This window comes from Panthera uncia (genome assembly GCF_023721935.1).
Source record: "Panthera uncia isolate 11264 chromosome A3 unlocalized genomic scaffold, Puncia_PCG_1.0 HiC_scaffold_11, whole genome shotgun sequence".
Taxonomy (NCBI): Eukaryota; Metazoa; Chordata; class Mammalia; order Carnivora; family Felidae; genus Panthera; species Panthera uncia.
Window position 1 is genome coordinate 29,170,525 of NW_026057578.1, and position 23,945 is coordinate 29,194,469.

Genomic DNA, 23,945 nt, shown 5'->3' on the forward strand with positions numbered 1-23,945 from the left:
TAGAGAGGGAGACACAGAATCTGAAGCAGGCTCCATGCTGTTAGCACAGAGCCCGATGTGGGGCTCAAACTCCCAAACCATGAGATCATGACCTGAGCTGAAGTCGGATGCTTAACTGACTGAGCTACCCAGGCGCCCCCACAGAGCATTCTAATGAATCCTTTACACCTGGCTTTTTCCTGGATCACTGTCTCCAGGAAAGTCTGTACCTGGAGCTAGGTTCATGTGAACAATTCCCAGAATGAGTCACCATGGATTAGAGAATGGGTGCTTCCCTAGGCACTAAGTGGAAAAAGCAGGAATTTCAGCACCAGGCCCAGAGATGTGGCAGGAAAAGGGTCAGTAGCTGTAGTCACTGGAGAGGAGGGTTTCACCTCAGATGCTCAGATGCTCCATCTGTTTCTTTTTAGCTAGGATGGAATTGTCTTGTTCAGGCATAAGGAATGATCCACTTACCCACTGTTTACGCAAGTATGTAGCTCAAATCAGAGATTCCTTCTAAGAATATGCCTAAAAGCCTTCAATTTCACACATTGGATTTTTTAAAGTTTATTTATTTTGAGAGAGAGAGAGACAGAGAAAGGGAGAGAGAGGGAGAGGGAGAGCAAGAGTGAGAGCGTGCAAGCAGAGGAGGGGCAGAGAGAGAGGGAGAGAATCCCAAGCCGGCCCCGTGCTGGCTGTGAGCACAGAGTCCAACACGGGGCTCGAACCCACGAACTGAGATAATGATTTGAGCAGAAACCAAGAGTCAGATCCTCAACTGACTGAGCCACCCAGGTGCTCCTGGACTTGTTGTTTTAACAGCACAGCACAATCATTTTTCTGCTGGTCTAAAAAGATACTGGTGACGCAAGGGGTGGTGTGGAGAATGCAGAGAGGTGTCTGCGGGAAGTGAGTAAGGATAACAAAGATAATCCAAATTAACACGAGAGAATACTTGTGGCCAAGCTTTAGTAATTGTCTTCCCCTGAACCATCACCAGGGCAGAACCCAGTTAACCGTTCTATACAGGGACAAGCACAGCATGATGGTTGCATGTACCGGCTCTGGAGCCGCACAACCTGGGTGTGAAAGCCACAGCCCTTTTGCTTACTGGCTGTATGAATGTGAACACACCTTTAACTCCTTGCTGCCTCACTTACCTTATCCTTAAAATGTGGAAAATAATACAGCCTACCTCACAGGCTTGGCTTGAGGATTCATGCGATAACAGGTAGAGCTCTTAGGGTAGCACTGTCCAACAGAACTTTCTGTGATGATGCAAATATTCTGGATCTGCACAGCCCAACGTGGTAGCTGCTGGCCACAGGTAGCTACTGAGCACTTGAAATGTGGCTTGTATGACTGAGAGACTGAATTTTACCTTTTATTTAATTTTTATTAATTTACATTTTACTAAATAGCCAAATGTGGCTGGTGGCTACTGTCCTGGAGAGCTTAGAACAATGTGTAGTACACAGTGAGTGCTTAAGTGATGTTGGCCCTAGTGTCACTACAGCACCCTTGGCACTCTCTTTCCTTCTCCCCTCAGAGGAGAGGTTCATAGGCTGAGAGGCTGCCAAGAGAGAATAAACATCCCTTGGGCCACCACAGCAGGGAACCTACCTGTCAGGTGGGATCCCTTAGAGGACTGTATTCTTAGGAATGACTCTCTCGTGGTAAGGTTGTCACTCCTTGGTTCTGTGCCAGCCACCTCACCCTCACTAGAGGCTAGAGGAGACAAAGGACACCGTGTGCTTGGTGCCCACAGAGCCACTCCCTAAGTCTCAACATCCAGCAAGGCCCCCAAGTTGGAGCCCAACATGTGTAGGGCACTGGGCTCCTGGCACGACCAGCAGCTGTTGGGACATGGCAGGCCATCCCAGCGGCCACTGTCACCCTGGCAGAACACTTGAAATTTCACTTTCTTTTTTTTTCTGTAAATGTATCATTGTGTTTACAAAGAAACCTTAGCTACTTTTCAATGATGATACTTGCCAGCCAGGGTGCATTAAATATCGAGATCGCAGCATCTGAGGACTTGAAAAACTATTTTCTGAGAGAATCAGCTCAATGTCTTCATTCCTTTGAAAACATACAGAAAAACCCACGTTAATTAGGACGATCAATCTTAATCTGCCCATTTTGCTTCCTCCCCTTTGTCTCCACAGACACACAAGCACGTATGCATACATTTATTTCTGTTACTTCACGCCTAAGTCCTTCAGTATACCTCTCCCAAGAACAAGCACATTCTCTTTCAGAAGCACAATACTATTATCACATCCAAGGAATACAATACTGTGGACCAGCAGTACTAGCATCATCTGCAAGCTCATGAGAAACAAAATCCCAGGTCCCACTCCAGACCCGCTGAACCAGAACTCTCATTTTAAGAAGATCCCTAAGAGATCTATATGCAGATTAAAGTTGGAGAAGTACTGATCTAATCCATTTTCAAATTTTCCTTTTTTTGCAGGAGAGGTCTGGGACCCGGGATCTACACCAATCAAAGATTGCTCACTGAATTTACAATCTTTATTTTCCTTTAATCTTGGGGCCCCTGGGTGGCTCAGTCGGTTAGGCATCTGACTTCGTCTTGATCTCGCAGTCAGTGCGTTCGAGCGCTGCATCAGACTCTGTGGTGACAGCTCAGAGCCTGGAGCCTCCTTCGGATTCTGTGTCTCCCTCTCTCTCTGTCCCTCCCTGCTTGCACTCTGTCTCTCTCTCAAAAATAAACATTAAAAAACATTTTATTTTCCTTTAACCTGGAATAATTCTTCTAACTTTGCTGTTGTTGTTTCTCACGGAGTAGACATTTTTGAAGAGTGCCTGCCAGCTGTCTTGTGTCCCACAATCTGGATTTACCTGGTTGTTTCCTTATGATTAGAATCCGTTAAATATTTTTGGTCGTATTAATACCTAGGTGATGTTGTGTCCTTCCCAGAGCATCACATGGAGGAAGCATGTGATGTCAATCTGTGCAAATAATGGCCTTGCTAAGTTTAATCATTTAGTTAACGTCAGGTCTACTACATCTCTCACTGTGAAAGCACTTTCCCCTCGCTGTACGCGGTAAGTAGTCCATGGAGTGATACTTTGACAACAGTTAATATCCTTTTCATCAACAATCTGTCACCCACCCGTTCTTAGTATTCAATGATGATTCTTGCCTAAATCAAGTGCTATAGTAACTGTTATAAAATGGTGACTCGCTAGTTCTAAAAATCCTTATTAGTGTTAAAGGAGATTTACTATCCTGCCCCTCCCATTTTTTTAGTATCACCATGGACTCATTTTACTCCATGTGCTATACTCTGTTATTACATTTGTTTTCTCTTATGCTCCACTTGTCCCAGTGTGGCCAGTGAGAGCTTCTTGAGCTAGCTCCTGCATCCTTTTGGCACATCTCTACTAATCTCTGAGTGTCTCCTTGCTTTTTTTTTTTTTTTAGCACAAAATGTACCAGGTTCACCTTGTACTTTCCTTGCCCTAGACCTATAATCAGCCAATTCCCTAAGGAGTGCTGATAACTTTAATTGGGAACTGGTATATGTAGAAACCAGGACCTAAAGGTAGGGGCATTTATTCTACTGTGGTATTAGTATTTCTGGTCCCTTTCAATGGGAAGAGCTAGAAAATATACATTTTTTAATTGAAATACTGAACTTATATTGACTCCATTCACAGGGTTTCTCTTCCCTTTTCCCACTTCATATTTATTATCTTCCTTATCTAACAAGTGATGTTTGAAATCAGGGTTCCAACGTTTATGTTTATTTAAAAATTTTTTTTAAATGTTTATTTGTTTTGGAGAGAGACCGAGTGCGAGCAGGGGAAGGGCAGAGAGATAGGGAGACACAGAATCTGAAGCAGGCTCCAGGCTCTGAGATGTCAGCACAGAGCCTGATGTGGTGCTAGAACCCACAAACCGTGAGATCATGACCTGAGCTGAAGTCGGGATGCTTCACTAGCTGAGTCACCCAGGCACCCCTCCAATGTTTATGTTTAAAAGTTATTTGAATTAATTGTTTTGTGTGTGGTCATTATTACTTTGATATACAAATGGATTCACTTTTTCATTTAGTTTTATCCCTCTTTGTCAACTTAATTTCTGAATATGTAAAATATTTACATTGCTCAAAGTCAAAATTATATAAAAAGTATGTACCTTTTAGTATATCTTTATTGAGCAAATAAATGTGCTTTATGACCAGATGTTTCCTCTTCACACACACACACAGACACACACACAGAGTCATCAATTCTTTATTTTTAGTTTGTAATTTGGACCCAAGTCCATGAAGTAAAAAGCTCATTTCTCTATGTTCTCTATCCCATTTCTTCCACATCTTAATACAAGTAATATTGAGAGTCTTGACTTCATTCTTTAATGGATGAAAATGTGAATCCATCAAGACAAAATCTCTCAAAACAGTACAGGATACTGACACATGGGGTCGTCTTGCTGATTTTTGCACAACACCAAAATCACTTCTTTTTTTTTTTTTTCAACATTTTTTTTTTTTTTTTAATTTATTTTTGGGACAGAGAGAGACCGAGCATGAACGGGGGAGGGGCAGAGAGAGAGGGAGACACAGTATCGGAAACAGGCTCCAGGCTCCGAGCCATCAGCCCAGAGCCTGACGCGGGGCTCGAACTCACGGACCGCGAGATCGTGACCTGGCTGAAGTCGGAGGCTTAACCGACTGCGCCACCCAGGCGCCCCCCAAAATCACTTCTATAAATGCCCAGGACTTAGATACAGTACAAAGACCCTGTGGGCCATAGCCAGAGTGTGGTGTCTGAGAAAGTGGCTGCTCCTATAGGGTGAAGTGAACTTGGTAAGTTTACCTGGTGACAATCCCATTTTCTGCAAGAATGAAGGCTGCAGTAGGATTGGCAGCCCTGATGAGGGTCTGCAGCTGGACAAGGAGAGGGTGCCTCTGCTCCGTGGTGTGACTGGTGAATACCACATTACTCACCAGGCCTGGGGAATAAAACCAAGAACGGTTCAGGCTTCAGAGTCCTTACTGGGGCTGAGGGCTCACACAAATGTGGGCCCTTGCTCCCTCCCTGATCATCCCTTCTAATAGGGGTCTTATGTAGATGCCCCTGACCCCCCAACACCTGTTCCCCTTTCTGTCATTGCCACTTCTTGCGGTGAATGGCCTCAACCCTGGAACTGCCTTACTTCTTAACTTTCTCTATTTTCTCAATTCTGCTTTCCAGCTGACACCTGGAGCTTCTTTATCGAAGGGCCCATTCCACATCCCTTTTATCCTTAACCTCTTCAGGAAACTGTGCCACACACCTTCACCAGTTCAGACCACAGACATTTACCAAGCACTAACCATACATCGGGCACTAACCGTTAGATTCTCAAAGAGTGCCCAGCCAAGGAGTCACTTACATGCACCTAATTCCAAGATAAGTGCTAACACAGGCATTCACAGTCATACAATAAGAGTGGCACATGTAATGAGGGATTGTGAAGCGGGTCACAATACCTCCCAAACTTCCATAAAAATACAGAAGGAAAATCTATGCTATAGAGAATTTGGAAATCAGGGAAGCTACCTTATCCCACCATACCAATGTAATTATAATACCTCTTCCATACTCATTCCTGTTTTGACATAGTTATGATCATAGCACACACACCATTTCTACTACAAGATCACTTGCATTTTTGTTATTCAACCATTTTCATTCACTTAATATTACTGTGAAAATTTCAAACGTATACAAAAATTTTAATTTGAAATGTTTACTTATTTATTTTTGAGTGAGAGAGCACATGTACAAGCAGGGGAGGGGCAGAGAGACAGAAAGAGACACAGAATCTGAAGCAGGCTCCAGGCTCTGAGCTGTTAGTACAGAGCCTGATGCGGGGCTAGAACCCACAAACCGTGAGATCATGACCTGAGCTGAAGTCGGGACGCTTAACCAACTGAGCCACCCAGGTGCCTCAACATATACAAAAATTTTAGAAGTAGTATAATGGGGGCACCTAGGTGGCTCACTCAGTTAAGTATCTGACTCTTGGTTTCGGTTCAGGTCATACTCTCATGGTTTATGGGATTGAGCCCTGCTTCAGGCTCTGTGCTGACAGCGTGGAGCCTGTTTGGGATTCTCTCTCTCTCTCTCTCTCTCTCTCTCTCTCTCTCTGCCCTTCCCCTATTCATGCTCTCTCTCAAGATAAATATTAAAATATAATAGTATAATAGTATAACGAACTCCCATGTGCCCATCATCTGGCTTTAAGAATTAACAACATATGGGGCGCCTGGGTGGCTCGGTTGGTTAAATGTCCAACTCTTGGTGTTAGCTCAGGTCACTATCTCATGGTTCGTGGGATGGAGTGCCAGTTAGGGCTCCAAGCTGACAGCACAAAGCCTGCTTGGGATTCTTTCTCTCCATCTCTCTCTGCCCCCTCCCCTCTGGCCCGTGTGTTCCATCTCTCTCTCTCAAAATAAATAAGTAAACTTAAAAAAGAAAAAAGAATTAACAACACTTGGCTAATTCTTCCATACCATATGCCAGCCTTTCCCCCTTTCCCCCGGATGATTTTGAAGCCAATCTCAGACATCCTATTATTTTATCCAAAAATATTTTAGTATATATATCTCCATAAGATGACCCTTTAAAAAGTTAAAAATTAACAAATTCTTCAATATAAAAAATAATATAGTCCATGTTCAAACTTCTCTGCCTCATGAATGTTTTCCTAGAGTTAATTTTTTTGAATCAGGAACCAAAGTCCACACACTGTATTTCACGGATACATCTCCTAATTCTCTTTCAGTCTGTAGTGTCTCCTTATTTCCATGTAATGTTGCTTAACATACTAGTAGCTAGATCTCTTTTATAGATTCAATCTTTTTAAATATAAATTATTAAAAGAATTTCTTGTTCTTTTTCCAACTTAAGTTGAATGCTTAATTCATTATTTTAAAAAGTTATGTCTTGGGGCACCTGGGTGGCTTAGTTGGTTAAGTGTCTGATTTTTGATTTTGTCTCAGGTCTTAATTTCATGGTTCCTGAGATTGAGCCCCGAGTCAGGCTCTGTGTTGACAGTGTGGAGCCTGCTTGGGATTCTCTTTCCTTCTCTCTTTCTGCCCCTCCTATGCTCTGCTCTCTCTCCCTCAAAATAAATAAATAAACATTTTAAAAAGTTATTTCTTGTTTAGTAATGTCATAACTTAAGGGTACATGCTTTCTTTTGAATTATTTGGCATAGAAATACTCATAACAGGTTGCATAGATGGTATCCTTTATCATGAAAAACTGCCTTTGAAACTTTTCAGCTTTTTGGTTTGAATTTAACTTTGCTGTTAGTGTCACCTCTTTCCTTTTTGTCTATATTTGTCTGTTATGTTTTTTCCCATTCTTTTATCATCCTTATTTAGATTTGTATGCTTCTCTTGTATACAGCATCACAGAATTAGGTTTTGTTTTTTGGTTTAATCTGAGATACTTTTCCTTTTAATATATGTTTATCCCATTTGCATTTACTGACACTTTGGTTCTTTCACCTTGGTTATATTGGATCCGTTTAAAAGTCTTTTTTTTTTTTTTATCTTTAGCAGTATTATCTCTGCATTCCTTATTTTTTGTTTTCTTCTGATAAGTGGTGGGCTTATAGTCTGTTTTTAGTTCTTACAATGGCTATCCTTACAGCTTTAAAAATTTTTTTGAAGTTTATTTGTTTTGAGAGCGATAGAAAGCAAGGGAGGGGCACATAGAGAGGGAGGGGGAGAGGGGGAGAGGGAGAGAGTGAGTGCGAGAGCGAGAGCGAGAGCGAGAGCGAGAGAGAGAGAGAGAGAGAGAATATCCCAAGCAAGCTCCATGCTGTCAGCAAAGAGCCCGAGTTGGGGCTTGAACTCATGAACCAGGAGATCATGACCTGAGCTGAAATCGAGAGTCAGACGCTTAACTGACTGAGACACTTTTTAATAGATCTAAATCACTGTTTCTTATAATGTCCCTTTTACACAATGTCTACTGGCTTTTCTACGTGACTGATGTGGAAGCTGGTAAGTGTTCTTCCCATTTCCACCGTCACTTTCTGGTTGGTTATATTATTTAGTTTCTCCAGTGAATGTTCTTATATCTTTAAAACTAACTATATACTAAGAATTTAACTCTTTATAACTTGATTTTACCGCTCTAAACTTTATTGATCTCCCACTTTGGAAGATACAGACAGAGTTATTTCCTGCTGCCTTGTAATTCTTTGTTAAATATAATTTCATTTTATAAGTCTTCAAAATTTTCAACATTTATATTCTACTTTTTTTGGAAAATTTTTAATTTTATTTATTTTGAGAGACAGAGAACAAGTGGGGGAGGGGCAGAGAGAGAGGGGGAGAGAGAGAGAATCCCAAGCAGGCTCTGCACTGTCAACGCAGAGCCCAATGCAGGGCTCGAACTCACAAACTGTGAGATCGTGACCTGGTCTGAAACCAAGACTTGGACGCTTAACCAACTGAGCCATCCAGGCGCCCCTATATTCTGTTTTGTAATAGAATTTTCATGGGTATTATCATTAAGTCCATATCTAAGGATCAATTCTCATCATCAATCTTGTTTTTTTTAAGTTTATTTATTTTATTTTGAGAGAAAGAGAGCACGAGCAGGGAAAGGGCAGAGAGAGAGAATCCCAAGCAGGCTCTGCACTGTCAGCACAGAGCCCGACACGGGGCTCCATCTCACAAACCGTGAGATCAGGAGCTGAGCTGAGATCAAGAGTCAGATGCCTAACCTTGAATGAGCCACCTAGGCACTCCGAGACTAGCTTTGATAAATGATTAGTTCATAAGCAATTATTTCTAAATTACAGAGACGTCAACTTTCCTATGTAACCTTGTACTTGTAGGATCCTGAATAATGAACGCTCAGTAGAGAGGACTCTGTACTGATTTAGTTCAGCTGGGTGTTTAGTTCAAAAAAATTAGTTATATTTAGTTTCTGAGGGCAAAACTCAAACAAGGTAAAGAAGGGTTTACAGATAAAATAAATTCCCTTCCTCCCCAGCCACCTAGTTCTCTTCCCTGAAGGCAATCACCATTATCAGATTCTCAGCTCTTCTTCCAGGATGTGCTAAGTATGCACAAGTAAATGTGTGTATGCTTTTCTCCCCCCACAAACAGTGGCATGTTATACTGTTCTGCACCTTGTTTTTTTAAGTTTTTTAACCTTTTAATTTTGGTAAAGCTTACTTCTTCATTAAAATTTTCCCTAGTATCTTACCATTTCAATCCTTCCCTCATTCCACTCTGCTCCTCCTCTTCTCTAAACTATAAAAGTTCCTTCCTATAAATAACACAGGTGGTGTTTAAAATACAAGACTCATATTCTTATTTATCTTCTTCATATATGTAAAAAGACAGCATGATGTAAAGATTCAAGCATGGGTTTTAGAGCCAGGCAGACCTTGAGTTTGAATGTAGGGTTCCACTAATTGCTAATGAGTGACATGAGGGGCAAACTCCTCTCTCTGAGCCAAATTTCCTCCTCTGTTAGATGGGAACAATAACACATACCTGCAGGTTATCAGTAAATAGTTTTCACAGGGCCTGCAGATAGAAAGAACTCATTAAATGCAACTTATGGCCACCACCACTACCACCATCCTCATTACCAGCGCAGCAACAGCTTAAAATGGGACCTCTATGTGTACACTGAGGGGCTTGGACTAATCCATTTCTCAGACCAACAGGGGTGGCTGTGGCACGTGGGCCTCAGCAATAGCAACCAACAGGAAGGTAGATGAGTGGCCATCACTAGATCAAAGGCAACTTCCAGGATCCTTGGCTCCTGCCTCTGTCTGTGGCAGAAGTAAATTATACTTCCTTCCTCTCACTACTCATACTAATGAGAAAAGTGTTCCAAAATTGCTAAAGACTGAATCTAACCTCACAAATTGTCTGGATGCATTCCATTCATGACTAGGGAGCAGGGATTAGGAGCTTCATGCCAATGGTCACATGTTAACACGGGGAAAAGGGCACACACGAAGCACAAAGGTTATGTATCATGCCCGGGACCACAGATGCCAGGACTTACAGCTGACCTGCCAAGCACAGAACCTTCTTCCTAAGTGCTTATGTATAGTTGAGGGATCTATCAGTTCCTTGATTCTAAGACACAGGTCCTACTTTTCTCATGTATCTGTTTAGTGCTCAGCTATTAAGTTGACCTTACGCCTCTGCACAGTGCTTGAGGGACCTCTAAGGATTCAAGGGTGAGTTTCCTCAATGGCTTTCCTTAAAATCTAAGTGGTGAGGGCAGCTCTGCCTCCTCTGGTCTCTTGGTGAAAGGCTTCCTGATTCCCCAAATGTGGGCCATGCAGGCACCAGAATCCTCCTCTAGGCCTGGTGAGTGCCAAGTAGCTCCTGGATCCATCATCCACTCTCAATCCTGGCTACTGTTTGTCTAGTGCAGTCTACCACTTTCTTCATTAGGTCACTGCTTATTTTGTGCACTTCCAGGCTGTTTTTACTACAATTCATTTTAACTACTATCTTTCAAAAGAGTTATCTTTCAAAACCAGAAAATCTGATCTTATCACTTCCCTACTTAAAATATTTCAATGCATTCCAGGGACTGCAAACTTCTTGGCCTGCATGACCTATCTGCCATGCTGTGCTTCCTCAGTGGCCTGGGTATGCTCTGGTCACCATCAGGCCTTTACTCTTATTGTTCCTTCTGCCTGGAACCATCTGTTCTTTCCTCTTTGTTGGCCCAACTCCTCTTTCAGGCTATAGACAATGTGAATAGCATCTCTTCCAGAAGGCTTCCCTAATCCCCAAGGACTGGGTTGGAGCAGGTGCCAGATACAGATTTGTTGAATAAATGAATGAATGAATCAAGTATAATAAAAGATACATGCAACCTGATCTCCAGGGCACCTGCCTAAGCAGTTAAGTTGTGGGTACCCATGTGTCAGAGTTTTCCTCATTTATAAGTCTGAGCAAATCCCATTCATCAGACAACCATCTGAAAGCTTTCTAAGACTTACTGATCGATCTATCTATCGATCGATCTATCTATCTATCTATCTATCTACGGTTTTGGTAGAAAATTCATAAAGTACAAAAGGGTACTCAAACCAAGCTTCTTCCTCCCTCCTCCTCTGGCACCCTGAGCCCAGAGGCTCATGGCATGCCAGGCCCAGAATGGGGCATAGTGGGGAAGCAAACTGGGTTCTAGAAGGCTCAGCACATTCCGGAGATGATAGACATGGGAGCTGGATCTTGCAAGAGGCCCATGAGATTTCCAGCAGAAGACAAGAATAGCTGTGGTGGATCTTGCAGGGAGGGGCCAGCAAAGGCTGAGTGAAGACCTATAAAGGCCCTAGATTCTGTTTGGTATCTTCTTGGGCAAAAGAAACTGGAGAGTTGGGACTAGTGTAAATGTGCCAACCCAAGTGGCATGTGCCAGGGTCACAAACACAGGCCGGGCCTGTTCAGAAAAAGGCCAGAAAAGACCTCTGACAGATACCTTGCCCAAAGTTCTGTCTGCCTCATGAGTGTCATGTAGATAAACCTTGTGGATTGGGATTTTAGGTCAGGAATTGGACACAGAAAAGGGGCTTTGCTTTATAGGGAAACAAGCAAAAGGATTATCCTCCGCATTCCTTAGGCCAGCTATGCAAACTACCACCTGCCAAGAGGAAATGCCATCTGTGAGGGCAGGTACAGCAGTTATCTGGAGCACAGGGTGAAGAGGCCACTGTGGGCGGTTTCATCTTGCTTGGGCCAGGAGCTTCCTTCTGTTCTGTATCAAGGAGTGGATACCCACATTTGGCCAAGGTATTACCAGTCTGGGCTGTGAGTGAGCGGGCAGCCTGATATGACCACTCCCCAGAATGGAGAAACCCCTCTGAGGTCTGACTGCACTGGTCTGAGCTAAAAGCTTCCAATGGCCCAGAAAAAAGTTTACTGCTTTTATCTATCTGTAGATACTTCCAAAAGTGGTAGTAAAATGTCTTTGCTTTGCTTTCAAATCAGCATTATAATGAATCTTGTTTGCTGTTTAAGCATTGAGATTATTTCCTAATTCTTGGATTTCTGTAACACGCATTATCTTGGGGCTGCAATATAGTCCTTTTCTTGTTGTAAAACAATCCTTTGTTGTAAAAGCAATCAAACAGGGAACCTGACTCATGCTCAGGAGCAAAGGGAGGCAATATGCTCCCTCAGGACATGAAGTGTTTGTCTACTGGTGGCAGATCCTACCGCCAAGCTAGCCACCAAATCTCTGAGGATAAAAGAAATACTTGCCTTTTATTTCCTCCCTCCCTGGACAGCCCATGCCCATGGTGAGCCAGGTCAGATCAGTTCATAGGGTCCCTTAGGCCCATATATAAGAGGAAGATAATTACTAAGACACCGTTACTCTACAAGCCCTTCCAAGTTTAGAAAAACAGCATGTATGGTCTCAAGGTCATCTGCCCACATGTGGTCACATCCCTATCTTTACACATGCACAGAGCTTGACACAAGTTGCCTTTGGACTTTGAGTGAGGAAACAGTGTTAAAATGTGTCTACCAAGTGCCAGAGAGAATCCAGTCTGTCTCGGCCTAAAAGGACTTTCCTCCTACAATAGTGGCCCAGGTTCATGGACATTGAAGACACAGCTCCTCCCCAAGGCTCATCTGTGCTTTGTGTGCAAAAAAAGCAGAGGGGCACTGAGGGAGAAAGTACCAACGAGTCAAGGTGCATTAGGGTGGCAGTAATCATGTGGTGGACAGGGGATAATGATAGCCCACACCCTTGGCTTTGGCCATAAGTTACAAACATGTATCTGAGGACCAGACAGTGATCCTTGGTTATCTCCTGGACCTATGTTTTTGCCTATGCTTTCTATTCCCAGGACAGATACTGACAACCTTCCTGATCTTCCAACCTAGAAACTTAGAGGGGTTCATCCTAGATACTTCCTTCTCCAACTCATGCCCCATATCTAGTTTGCCACCAGATTCTACTGATCCAACCTCCATAAAATCTCTTTCATCTGCCTGGAGTGGATACTGTGGGAAGGCCCAGCCACCTCTATTTCCCTCTGCTTCTGGGGTACAGTGCCTGGAAAGCAACAAGGGCCTCTAAAAGCTGGACTTAAGACGCCCTAGTGCAGCAGCCCAATACACACATCCTTCCCTCCAGTGACCTGGCTCCTGCCCTGCACTGCACCCAGCTCAGCTGTTTCCCAAGACAATAGCTCTGGTATGCTTGGTTGTCTCCGCTCCCTGTGGACTGGCAATGGGATCAGCAAGGCAAAACTGTGCTGGGGACACGGAGTTATTTCCTTCTATCTGATTTCTACTTGCTGGGCTGGCTCAGGAAGCTCAGACCCCAGGTCTTCTGACAACAATGAGCATTTTATCATCACTACAGGAAATTTAGAGTTTATTCTGGGTCTCCAGGCACCATAGTTAACATGACTAAAAAGTGCTGCTTCCAGGGTTGCCAAATGATAGGACAATGTGAAGTTGAGTGTAACCTACAGGATGGGTGGACTTTTCTAAATGTTATCAAGGAGGTGTGGAAAATTCCAGTGTATGCAGAAGGGGATTAAGGGAGAAGGTCCTACTGGACCATACTATATACTCATGGGACAGGAGAAGTGCATCAAGATCATGTTGATCCAGAGGCTAGGAATACCTGATACCTTTTTAGTCCATTGATATTAGCTGGAAGGCCAGGGAAGGCTTAATAAGGGAGGTGCTCAAGGGAGGTGCTGTTATGGCAACTTATCATCTTAAGAGATAAACTTGGGAAGAAATATGCCTATCAACTATGATAAAAGAAAAAGATGTCAAAATTTCCCTGGACCAATTTTGTTTGTTTTAGACTTAAAATATTTATTTTGAGAAAGAGAGAGAGCGAGCAGGGAAGGGATGGAGAGAGAGAGAGAATCCCAACCAGCCTCCACACTGCCAGTGCAGAGCACTATGTGGGGCTCAAACCCATGAATCATGAGATCATGACCTGAGCCAAAACCAAGAGTCAGAGGTTTAACTGACAGAGCGACCCTGGTGCTCCTGTTCATTTTAGATTTTAGAATGGTAAGAAAGAGCATGAAGAGAGAAGTCTGTTGCATCTAAACACAATTTGAAAGGCATGCAAAAGCAAGAAGTAAAACATATTGCTTACCTTGTGAACACTGGTCAAGACATTTAGGAAAGAGAAATCTATGGAGAGGAAAAAAGAGAAATATTTAAAAACATTAATGTTAGGATTGTCACTGGTTATTTCCCACTAAACTGTGACTATCCAAGCTGACTTATTCAATAAGGCAAGTGGCAGGCAGTACTAAGTACCAAGAATAGCCATGGCTCTGCAAAAGGTTTTCACAGGAAAACCAAGGAACCCCACAGAAATAGCTCTTATGTGGACAACTCTTGATGGAATGTTGAAGAGGGGATACTGTTGAAGAGGGGATATAGGGCCTGTTCTCTATAGACAATAGGAAACAGAGAAAGAAAATTGATGTTTTTTTTTTTTTTTTTTTTTTTTTTTCTTTGAAAGAGACACTGTCCTGATAGTGAAGGGAAATTTCATGGGAAAATGAGAATTACCTTCCCCTGTTTGGGTCTTCAGTGCTAAAGCTGCCACACTTCCCTTCCTGTGCACGCTAGAATCCTGGTTCTCCTTTAACACTATTCTGAGCTCTAATGGTGAATGAATAGCAGGAAACTGACTGGATCACACATGAAGCAGGTGAAGGTGACTGATTCAAAGTGTGAGCTTGTTAACTAAGAGAAAAACCCACTCTGTCAGTGCTTTAAAACTCCTAAAACATCACAGTACCCTTCTCAGGGAAGAGAGCTAACACTAGTGAGAATAGCTGCCTTTTTTCAAAGTTCTTCCTATGGCCTGGGTACCATGCAAGCAGTTCACATGTATGGTCTTGCTCTGTCCTCATGTCTACTCCATGCCTTGGGTACTCACAAGCTGAGAAGAGCAGGTGGGTTTGTAACAGCTGAACAGTCTAAGCACTTTGCCCATGGCCTCAGACAAAGCTAGAAAGTGGGAGGGCTTATGCAGGGACCCAGGTCTGTTTAGCACCACAGAGCTCCCATGTTTTCTCTCCCTACAAATGAGATGCTTGCTGAAGCCACGCTTCTGAATTGTTGTTGGTCTAGGTGGCACGTGGTAATCATGTTCAAAACACCGGGGAGAATTTCTCTCCTGCAATCTCCTTAGTGGTGGCGGCAAGTCTTCATCATTCTATTTGCTTTCTGAAAACACTATTTGGAACCAAATTTGGTGGACAAGTGAGCTGGATGAATACCACTTTGGACTGTTGATGAGGTTCTCTTGCCTGACTCCCTCATGGTTTCTGAGGAATTCCAAGGAGGAACCCCTACGTGCTCTGGGCAAGATCAAGAGTCATGGAACAGGGAAGAGACATCCTTCCACACTGTGGAGTTTCCCCAAGAACAGAACTCACTGACTTCACTGCACTCAGTCTACTGAATGGCCTGACACAATAGCAAATACATTCTTAGAAAGTGTCTGTCCCCATCAGTGCCTGTCACTTTAGAGTACATGCTCTTAAAGGCCTTCTCAGCACCCTGCTAGCTCCCTCACAGCAGCCCACAGCAATTCACACCAAAGACATCTTAGACAAGACAAGCAAAGCTCCCCCTCAAGGCATTTTATCCAATCACAGGCTGGATGCTCATGCTTTAAATCTCTGACAGCTGCAAAGAAAACATAGACTTGCACATATATATGACTCCCTAAAACTGGAATGCAATTTCTCTTATCTTGGCATCTTTGGCATCTGTCCTTCAAATTCATGTTAGCTTTCTTTCCTAATCCAACTAGGAGTTACCACTGCTTCTTTATAATTCTTATAAAATTGCATTAAATATTTTATTATAGGACTTCCTATCTATAACACGATTGATTGTGTACATTCATTGGTGTGGCATTTGGAAAATTATTGAACTTTTCTGAGCATTAGCTCCCTCAAGGTAAAACATGGTAATGATGCCTACCAGAGGGATTTTGAGGATCAAGAGAGGGTAAAGCATCACAGTGCGAGACAAATAGCACAAAATAAATGTTGGCTCCCTGCTTTCCTTCTCTACATATCATCCTCCTTACCAAACTCTAACGGTTTTTTTTAATTTTATTTTTTAATTTTTAAAATTTACATCCAAATTAGTTATCATATAGTGCAACAATGATTTCACGAGTAGATTCCTTAGTGCCCCTTACCCATTTAGCCCATCCCCCCCCAAACTGTAACATTTTTGAAGAGTGCCTGTCATAGCATGACTTTTTTTTTATTATTTTATTATTTTATTTTTTTTCAATATATGAAATTTATCGTCAAACTGGTTTCCATACAACACCCAGTGCTCATCCCAAAAGGTGCCCTCCTCAATACCCATCACCCACCCTCCCCTCCCTCCCACCCCCATCAACCCTCAGTTTGTTCTCAGTTTTTAACAGTCTCTTATCCTTTGGCTCTCTCCCACTCTAACCTCTTTTTTTTTTTTTTTCCTTCCCCTCCCCCATGGGTTTCTGTTAAATTTCTCAGGATCCACATAAGAGTGAAACCATATGGTATCTGTCTTTCTCTGTATGGCTTATTTCACTTAGCACAACACTCTCCAGTTCCATCCACGTTGCTACAAAGGGCCATATTTCATTATTTCTCATTGCCACGTAGTACTCCATTGTGTATATAAACCACAATTTCTTTATCCATTCATCAGTTGATGGACATTTAGGCTCTTTCCATAATTTGGCTATTGTTGAGAGTGCTGCTATAAAGATTGGGGTACAAGTGCCCCTATGCATCAGTACTCCTGTATCCCTTGGGTAAATTCCTAGCAGACATGACTCTTAAACAGAGCAGACAAGTTTTGTGCCAATAAACATTAAAATAATGTATGTACAGGTTATTTACCAGCTCTTCCTCTAAGTAACAAAAGCAAATGTGATATATATTCCTAAGCCTCACACAGGTATGGTATTGTGCATTTTGTAGTGTGCCAACCAAGTACCTGATTTAAATAAAATTCTAGTAAATCAAGAAATGATGATACTGATCCCATCTGCCCTAAAACATGGGCCCCACAATTCCTACATGCATATTCACAAAAATGTAGCTGTCACACAGGCAGATGTGGGACGACTTATTCCTTGCGGCCCTCTCAACGATTAGAATAGTTCCTGGCACACAGCAGACACAAGACACTCACTGAATGAAATCCTCTAGAAAAAAGACACCAGGTAAATCTCACATATACCCATTCTGAATCCAAACTGAGCCCATCCTTAAATTATACACACTAACCTCCACTTCACAGAATGGAAGAAGAAGCCCTATTATGCTCTGCCCCCAGCTGTTTTTTTTTTGTTTAACCATGATCTAGAAACAATGATGTAAATTTTACCTTTGCTAAGGTAGCCACTTTACAAAAACTTGATTCTCAAAAAATCATTTATGATAAAAGCAATATATAATCCATAGCTAACATCATATTTAATGGTTAAAGACTAGATGCTTTCCCTTTCAGATCAGGAATAAGATACAATGTCCGTTCTTGCTACTTCTACTCAACATTATACTGGAGGTTCTAGTAAGGACATTTAGGAAAAAAAAAAAAAAAAAAAACAAACCCAAAAACCAAAAAAAACAAATACAAAGCCTCCAGATTGGAAAGAAAAAAGTAAAGCTATCTCTGTGTACTCATGACACACTTTTGTATATAGAAAAATCACAGAGTCATACAAAACAAAGCAATGAACAATCCAAAGATGATATGCAGAAAACAATTTCATTTATAATAACACCACAAAGAACAAAAATATTTAGGAATAAATTAAACAAAGAAAGCATAAGAGCTGTACACTGAAAACTAAAACATTGCTGAAAGAAATTTAAGACCTAGTATTAGGTCTAGTATTAGGTCTAGTAAGACCTAGTGAGGCTTAGTATTTTTAAGATGGCAATACTTCTCAAACAGATCTATAAATTCAATACAATCCCTACTAAAATCTCAGTTGTCTTTTCTGGCAGAATACTGACAAGCTGATCCTTAAGTTTACATGGGAATGCAAGGAACTCAGAATAGTCAAAACAATCTTGAAAAAGAACAAATTGAAGGACTCTCACTTCTCAATTTCAAAGCTTACTACAAAGCTACAATAATCAAAACAATGTGGTACTGGCATGACGATAGACATATCTATCAGTGGAACACAACTGACAGCCCAGAAAATAAGCCTTCACATTGATAGTCAATCGGTTTTTTACAAAAGTGCCAAGACAATTCAATGGAGAAAGAATAAGTCTTTTCAACAAATGGTGCTGAGAGAACTGGATATCAACACGTGAAACAACGAAGTCAGACTCCTACTTCATGCTATATGTAAAAATTAACTCAAGATGGAACACAGGTCTACATGTAAGAGCTAAAACTATAAAACAGAAGAAAACACTGGAATAAATCTTTGTGACCTTGGATTAGGCAATGCTTTAAAAAAATTTTTTCCAATGCTTTTATTTATTTTTGAGACAGAGAGAGACAGAGCATGAGTAGGGGAGGGGCAGAGAGAAGGGGAGACAGAATCTGAAGTGGGGTCCAGGCTCTGAACTGGCAGCACAGAGCCTGACGTGGGGCCTGAACTCACGGACCATGAGATCATGAACTGAGCTGAAGTCAGACGCTTAACCTACTGAGCCACCCAGGCACCCCTAGGCAATGCTTTCTTAGATATAACACCATACATACAAGCAACAAAAGAAAAAATAAACTGGACTTCATTAAAATTTAAAAGCTTTTATGATTTAGAGGATACCATCTAAAAAATAAAAAGATAACCCATGGGAAAAATTTTTTGCAAATCAAATATCTGATAAAGGACCTGGATTCAGAAAATATGAAGTACTCTTGCAACTCAAAAGGAGACAACCTGGGGAGCCTGGCTAGCTCAATTGGTAGAGCATGCAATCCTTGATCTCAGGGTCTTGAGTTCAAGCCCCACATTGGGCACAGAGATTACTTAACAAAAAAAGTAGGGGGTACTTGGGTGGCTCAGTGGGTTGAGCGACTGACTCTTGATTTTGGCTCAGAGACTGAAGCAGGGCTCGATCCACAACCCTGGGATCATGACCTGAGCCGAAATCAAGGGTCGGATGCTCAACCCACTGAGCCACCCAGGTGTCCTCGGTATGTATCCTTTTAGATATTTCCTATATACATAGGAATAAACATTTAAAAAATACATATTGTTTTGGCAATTTACTTTTCTCAGTTCACAAAATACTGTGGACATTTTTACATGTTAAAATCTACTTAATTGTTTTAAATCCCTGACTAGTATTCCATTGTATGAATATCCCAAAATTTAACCAGTCTCTTACTAATGAGCATTTGGATTATTTCCAATTCTTTGATATTATGAACAGTGTTTTTTTTAAATAAAGACTTTTTATTTTTTAAGTAATCTCTACAAACAAAGCAGGGCTCGAACTTACAACTCCGACGCCAAGAGTCACATACTCTACTAAGCCAGCCAGGCGTCCTGATTTTATAAACAGTGCTGTTTTGAACACTGCAGAGCACATCTGTCATGTTTCAGACTACTCAGTACCTTCTAAACAACTTTCCTAGGCTTGAACTTACGAAGTCCAACTTTTTTTTAAACAGCACAAACTACCTTTCCAGCCTTTCTTGCAGTCTCGGGTAGGCATGTGACCTAAGTTCCACCAACCAAATGTACTACAAGACTCCCACAGGCAGTGGGGCGCCTGGGTGGCGCAGTCGGTTAAGCGTCCGACTTCAGCCAGGTCACGATCTCACGGTCCGTGAGTTCGAGCCCCGCATCGGGCTCTGGGCTGATGGCTCGGAGCCTGGAGCCTGTTTCCGATTCTGTGTCTCCCTCTCTCTCTGTCCCTCCCCCGTTCATGCTCTGTCTCTCTCTGTCCCAAAAATAAAATAAACGTTGAAAAAAAAAAAAAATTAAAAAAAAAAGACTCCCACAGGCAGTGAGTCAGGTGAGTGAGGGGATGTATGCTAAGCAGATCCCATTTTCTGGTGAAGGAAGTGGTTGAGATATCCCCCCTACCAGGGCAGCCCTAAGAGGTTTGATTGCTCCTGGCTGCCTAGCCAATACATCCTGGCCCTCTTGGAGACTCTGCAAGCTGTAATGTCCTTTAGTAAATCTCTTTCCATTGAAACATACTGTAGTAGGCTCTCCTGTTTGGAATTAAGAATTCTATATGAAACAAACACCCCTATACCTATGTATCTTTGCACATTTGTACAAATTATATGAAATTTTAGCAATGGAATGGCCAAATTTGTCTTCAAACAGATTATATCATTTTATATTCCTATCAACACTGCTTTTGAATGTACCTATTTTCCTACACTGTTGCTATGTAATAAGCCACCCCAAAACTAAGCGGTTTCAAATAATGATGACGTATTATCCCTCATGATTCTGTGGATTAGATGGGCAGCTGTTTTGGCTTGGAACAGCTCAGCTGGGGCTGATGGTCTAAGATGGTGTCATTCACATCCAACTGGGGTCTCAAGCTCAGATGGGAGGAATGGGATGACTAGGCCTATCTCTCCACATGATCTCTCATCCTCTACCAGCCTAGCCCAGGCTTCTTCATATGGTAGTCTCAGCTCCCAGAGGCAAGAGAGGGCAAGCCCCAATGTGTAAATGCTTTTTAAGCTTCTGCTTATTTCTTGCTTCTTGATGTCCCATTGGCCAAAACAAGTCACATACCCAAGCCCAAATTCCAAGTATAAGAACTAGATACAACTCTTCAACTCTTGATGGAAGGGGCTGTTTTTGCTGTGGGCATATTTTAAATCTTCCACAGCTGGCCACGTAAAAAAATTTTCTTTTTTTAAAATTGGTGGGCTTAACACTGGCCACTTACTATTTTTTTAATGGAATGGGTTTAACTTTATTTCTTATTTAAAAATTTTTTTAATGTTTACTCCTGAGAGAGACAGACAGACAGACAGACAGACTGTGAGTGGGGAAGGGGTAGAGAGAGAGGAGACACAGAATCCAAAGCAGGCTCCAGGCTCTGAGCTGTCAACACAGAGACCAACATGGGGCTCGAACTCACAAACTGTGAGATCATGACCTGAGCCGAAGTCTGATGCTTAACTGAGCCACCTAGGTGCCCTGGGTTTAACTTTAGTAAGTTTCTGTTCTTGATCACGTGTGCCATAATTCTCTTATTCTATTCCATGTGCATGTTATGTGCATGTTATGTTATGTGCATAACATGCACATGGAATAGAATAGCCCCATAGCCCATATGCATGGACTAATCATTAGTTTTCCAACAGAGCATCAGTGGACCACTACAGTAAATTACTTTCTGGGAGGAATTCAAAGGTAAATTTGGAAATTTCTAATTTCTAAAAAAAAAATTAGCCAATCAGTAACTTTGACTTACTGACTTAATACTTTTGATGTCCTAATATGAAAAAAAGAGGAAATTAGTATACTCATACTAACATGCATGATTTTGTTACTTGTATTTTTATATTCTATGACCGTAATTCACACATGATATAGCCTTATTCTATTCTTAAATAGATTACATGCTCATCTTCGGTCCTTTTATATACTTCTCATATATCTGAATTCTCTTAAGGACCTTTAGTCCTCACATGCTGGCACACCCATTTATTCACCAGATATTTCGTGAGCACTTACTTGTATTAAGCATTAAACAGAAATGGTTTCGGCACTCACAAAAGCTAAGTCTATATTCTACAGTTCCTCTCTTTTCTCTAATGATCTTAATTTGTCTATTTTTCCTCTTCACTTTGTTATTTTATCAAGCTTGAGGCTCTCTGAACAGACTTAAGTTTTAGCAGTGTCTATTCTGCTTCTCACTGCTTTGATTGAGATTTTTTATTGCGATGGTGGTTTTATTATTGTCTTCATTTTCTTTCTAGGGCTCTAGCAGTTCATTTTCTATCTGTATTTGCTAACTAAACTCCCTGGTCTCCCTGATCTTTTCTATTTAAGAGTTTTACTGAGGTATAACTTGCATATAACATTCATTCATTTTATGTGTACAGTGTAATGATTTTTAACATAAATTTACAGAAGTATGCAACTATCACCACAATTCAATTTTAGAACATTTGTATCACCCCAAGAAGATCCCTCCTGCCCACTTCCCCAGACCTTTTATATAACTTCTCTGAGCTCTTCCCACCTCACCCTATTAACTTCTCTTCTTCTTAATTTTTTTTTTTTTGACAGTGCAGAAGAGTACTCGTCTAGGCTAATTCTTCTGAAGTATAATCCCCATCTGTCGTTTGCTTATTACTATCTTTTCCTACCTTTTAAAAATGGTATTATCTGTCTCACATTAAATCTCCGTCTGCTTTAGTGCATCTTTATTTATTTATTTTTTTTAAGATTTTATTTTTAAGTAATCTCTATACCCAACATGGGACTTGGAAGTTACAACCCTGAGATCAAGAGTCCTATGCTCCTTCAACTGAGCCAGCCAGGCGCCCCTTTAGTTTATCTTTAAATGAACTCTTGAGGAAAATAAGAAACACGACTGGTAGAAAGGTGGCATGTAAGAGTCAATACGGTAGTCCAAAGTACAGTGGTGATGCTCAGCATTCACCATAATAACCTAGGACAAAAGGAAAACAGACCACCTTGGCTTTCTTATGGGAGAGCAGAACCTAAGTCACAGCTAAAGAGAAGAGACATGGCGAAGACATTTCTTGAAATCAGTCGAGGTGATAAGGGAAGTAACCTCCAATATAATTTATAAGAGACATCTGAAGATATCAACTTGGGACTTAAATAGGAAGGGAGCTCTTTCAGATGAAGGTTGAAGGGTAGATCAATTAGTTTCCAGGAGAGAACAGTAATTTGGACTAGTCAGAAAGAACACGTGGTTACAGACCTGGGATACATTCCACTAGGCTAAAGGGACAGGAAGTCAAATAGCTCTCTGAAGGGACAATGTAATGTTTGAATCTCTCCCCAGTGAGGAGTGCTCTGATGATGAAATAGATACTTCCAGACACCACTGGAGAGGTATAAACCACAAAACCCACTCGGAAAGCAATTTTCAGCTGTGAATGAAGAGTAATAAAACTGATCATACAATTAATTAATAATATCTCTTTGAAGATTCTAAGGAAATTATCTCAAATTTGAGAAATTTATATGCATAAAAATATTCCTATAGCATTATTTATTTATTTATTATTTTTATTTTATTTTTATTTTATTTTATTTTTATTTTTTTATTTTTTTAGCATTATTTATAATAGTGAAAAGTTGGAGACATCCTATGTAACTAACCGTGGAGAAACTGTTAAGACAATCATATCCAGCCATATGCACAATTACCACTGTGATACTGGAACATATGTTAACTTATATAGTATATGCTACTCTAAGAAGCATATAAAGTTATATGTAGACTGCAACAGTGAAGACATGCAGACAAAAAAGGCAAGGAATTCACAAAAATTATAATACTTAAACCACTGAGTTAGTGAGATTATGGGTAAATCATTATCCAATTTTCATTGTTGTTATATTACTTCCAATGTCTAGAGAAAAAAAGAGTTCACCTATTAGTAGCAAGAATGAATGTCATTAACCGAGGTTAAGGTGGCTTAAGCATAGGAAAAATTATCTATAAGATACTCCAAGTACCTTGGGAAACAAATCACCTCCCCTGTAGTAAAGAGGAAAAGAAAGGCTGCCATGGGCATTCTTTTTTTTTTTTTTTTTTAATGTTTATTTATTTGAGAGAGAGAGAGAGAGCACGCATGTGCGAGTGAGAGTGTGTGGGGGAGGGGCAGCAGGGAAGGGGCAGACAGAGAGGGAGGCACAGAATCTGAAGCAGGTCCCAGGCTCCAAGCTGTCAGCACAAAGCCTGACATGGGGCTTGAACCCACGAACTGTGA

The 23,945-nt window shown here is 41.3% G+C and overlaps 1 protein-coding gene across 2 annotated transcripts in view; it reads right to left on the reverse strand.

Annotated features, from left to right (window-relative positions):
- DNAAF9 (dynein axonemal assembly factor 9) overlaps positions 1-23,945 on the reverse strand; it is a 130,377-nt gene that overhangs the window by 9,481 nt on the left and 96,951 nt on the right. For both annotated transcript variants that reach the window (XM_049650041.1, XM_049650040.1), the window contains exons 29-31: positions 14,143-14,180; positions 4,834-4,969; positions 1,978-2,064 (exon numbers count right to left, since the gene is read on the reverse strand). In XM_049650041.1, the coding sequence (XP_049505998.1) occupies positions 1,978-2,064; positions 4,834-4,969; positions 14,143-14,180 (261 nt within the window). The remainder of the gene's footprint in view (positions 1-1,977; positions 2,065-4,833; positions 4,970-14,142; positions 14,181-23,945) is intronic.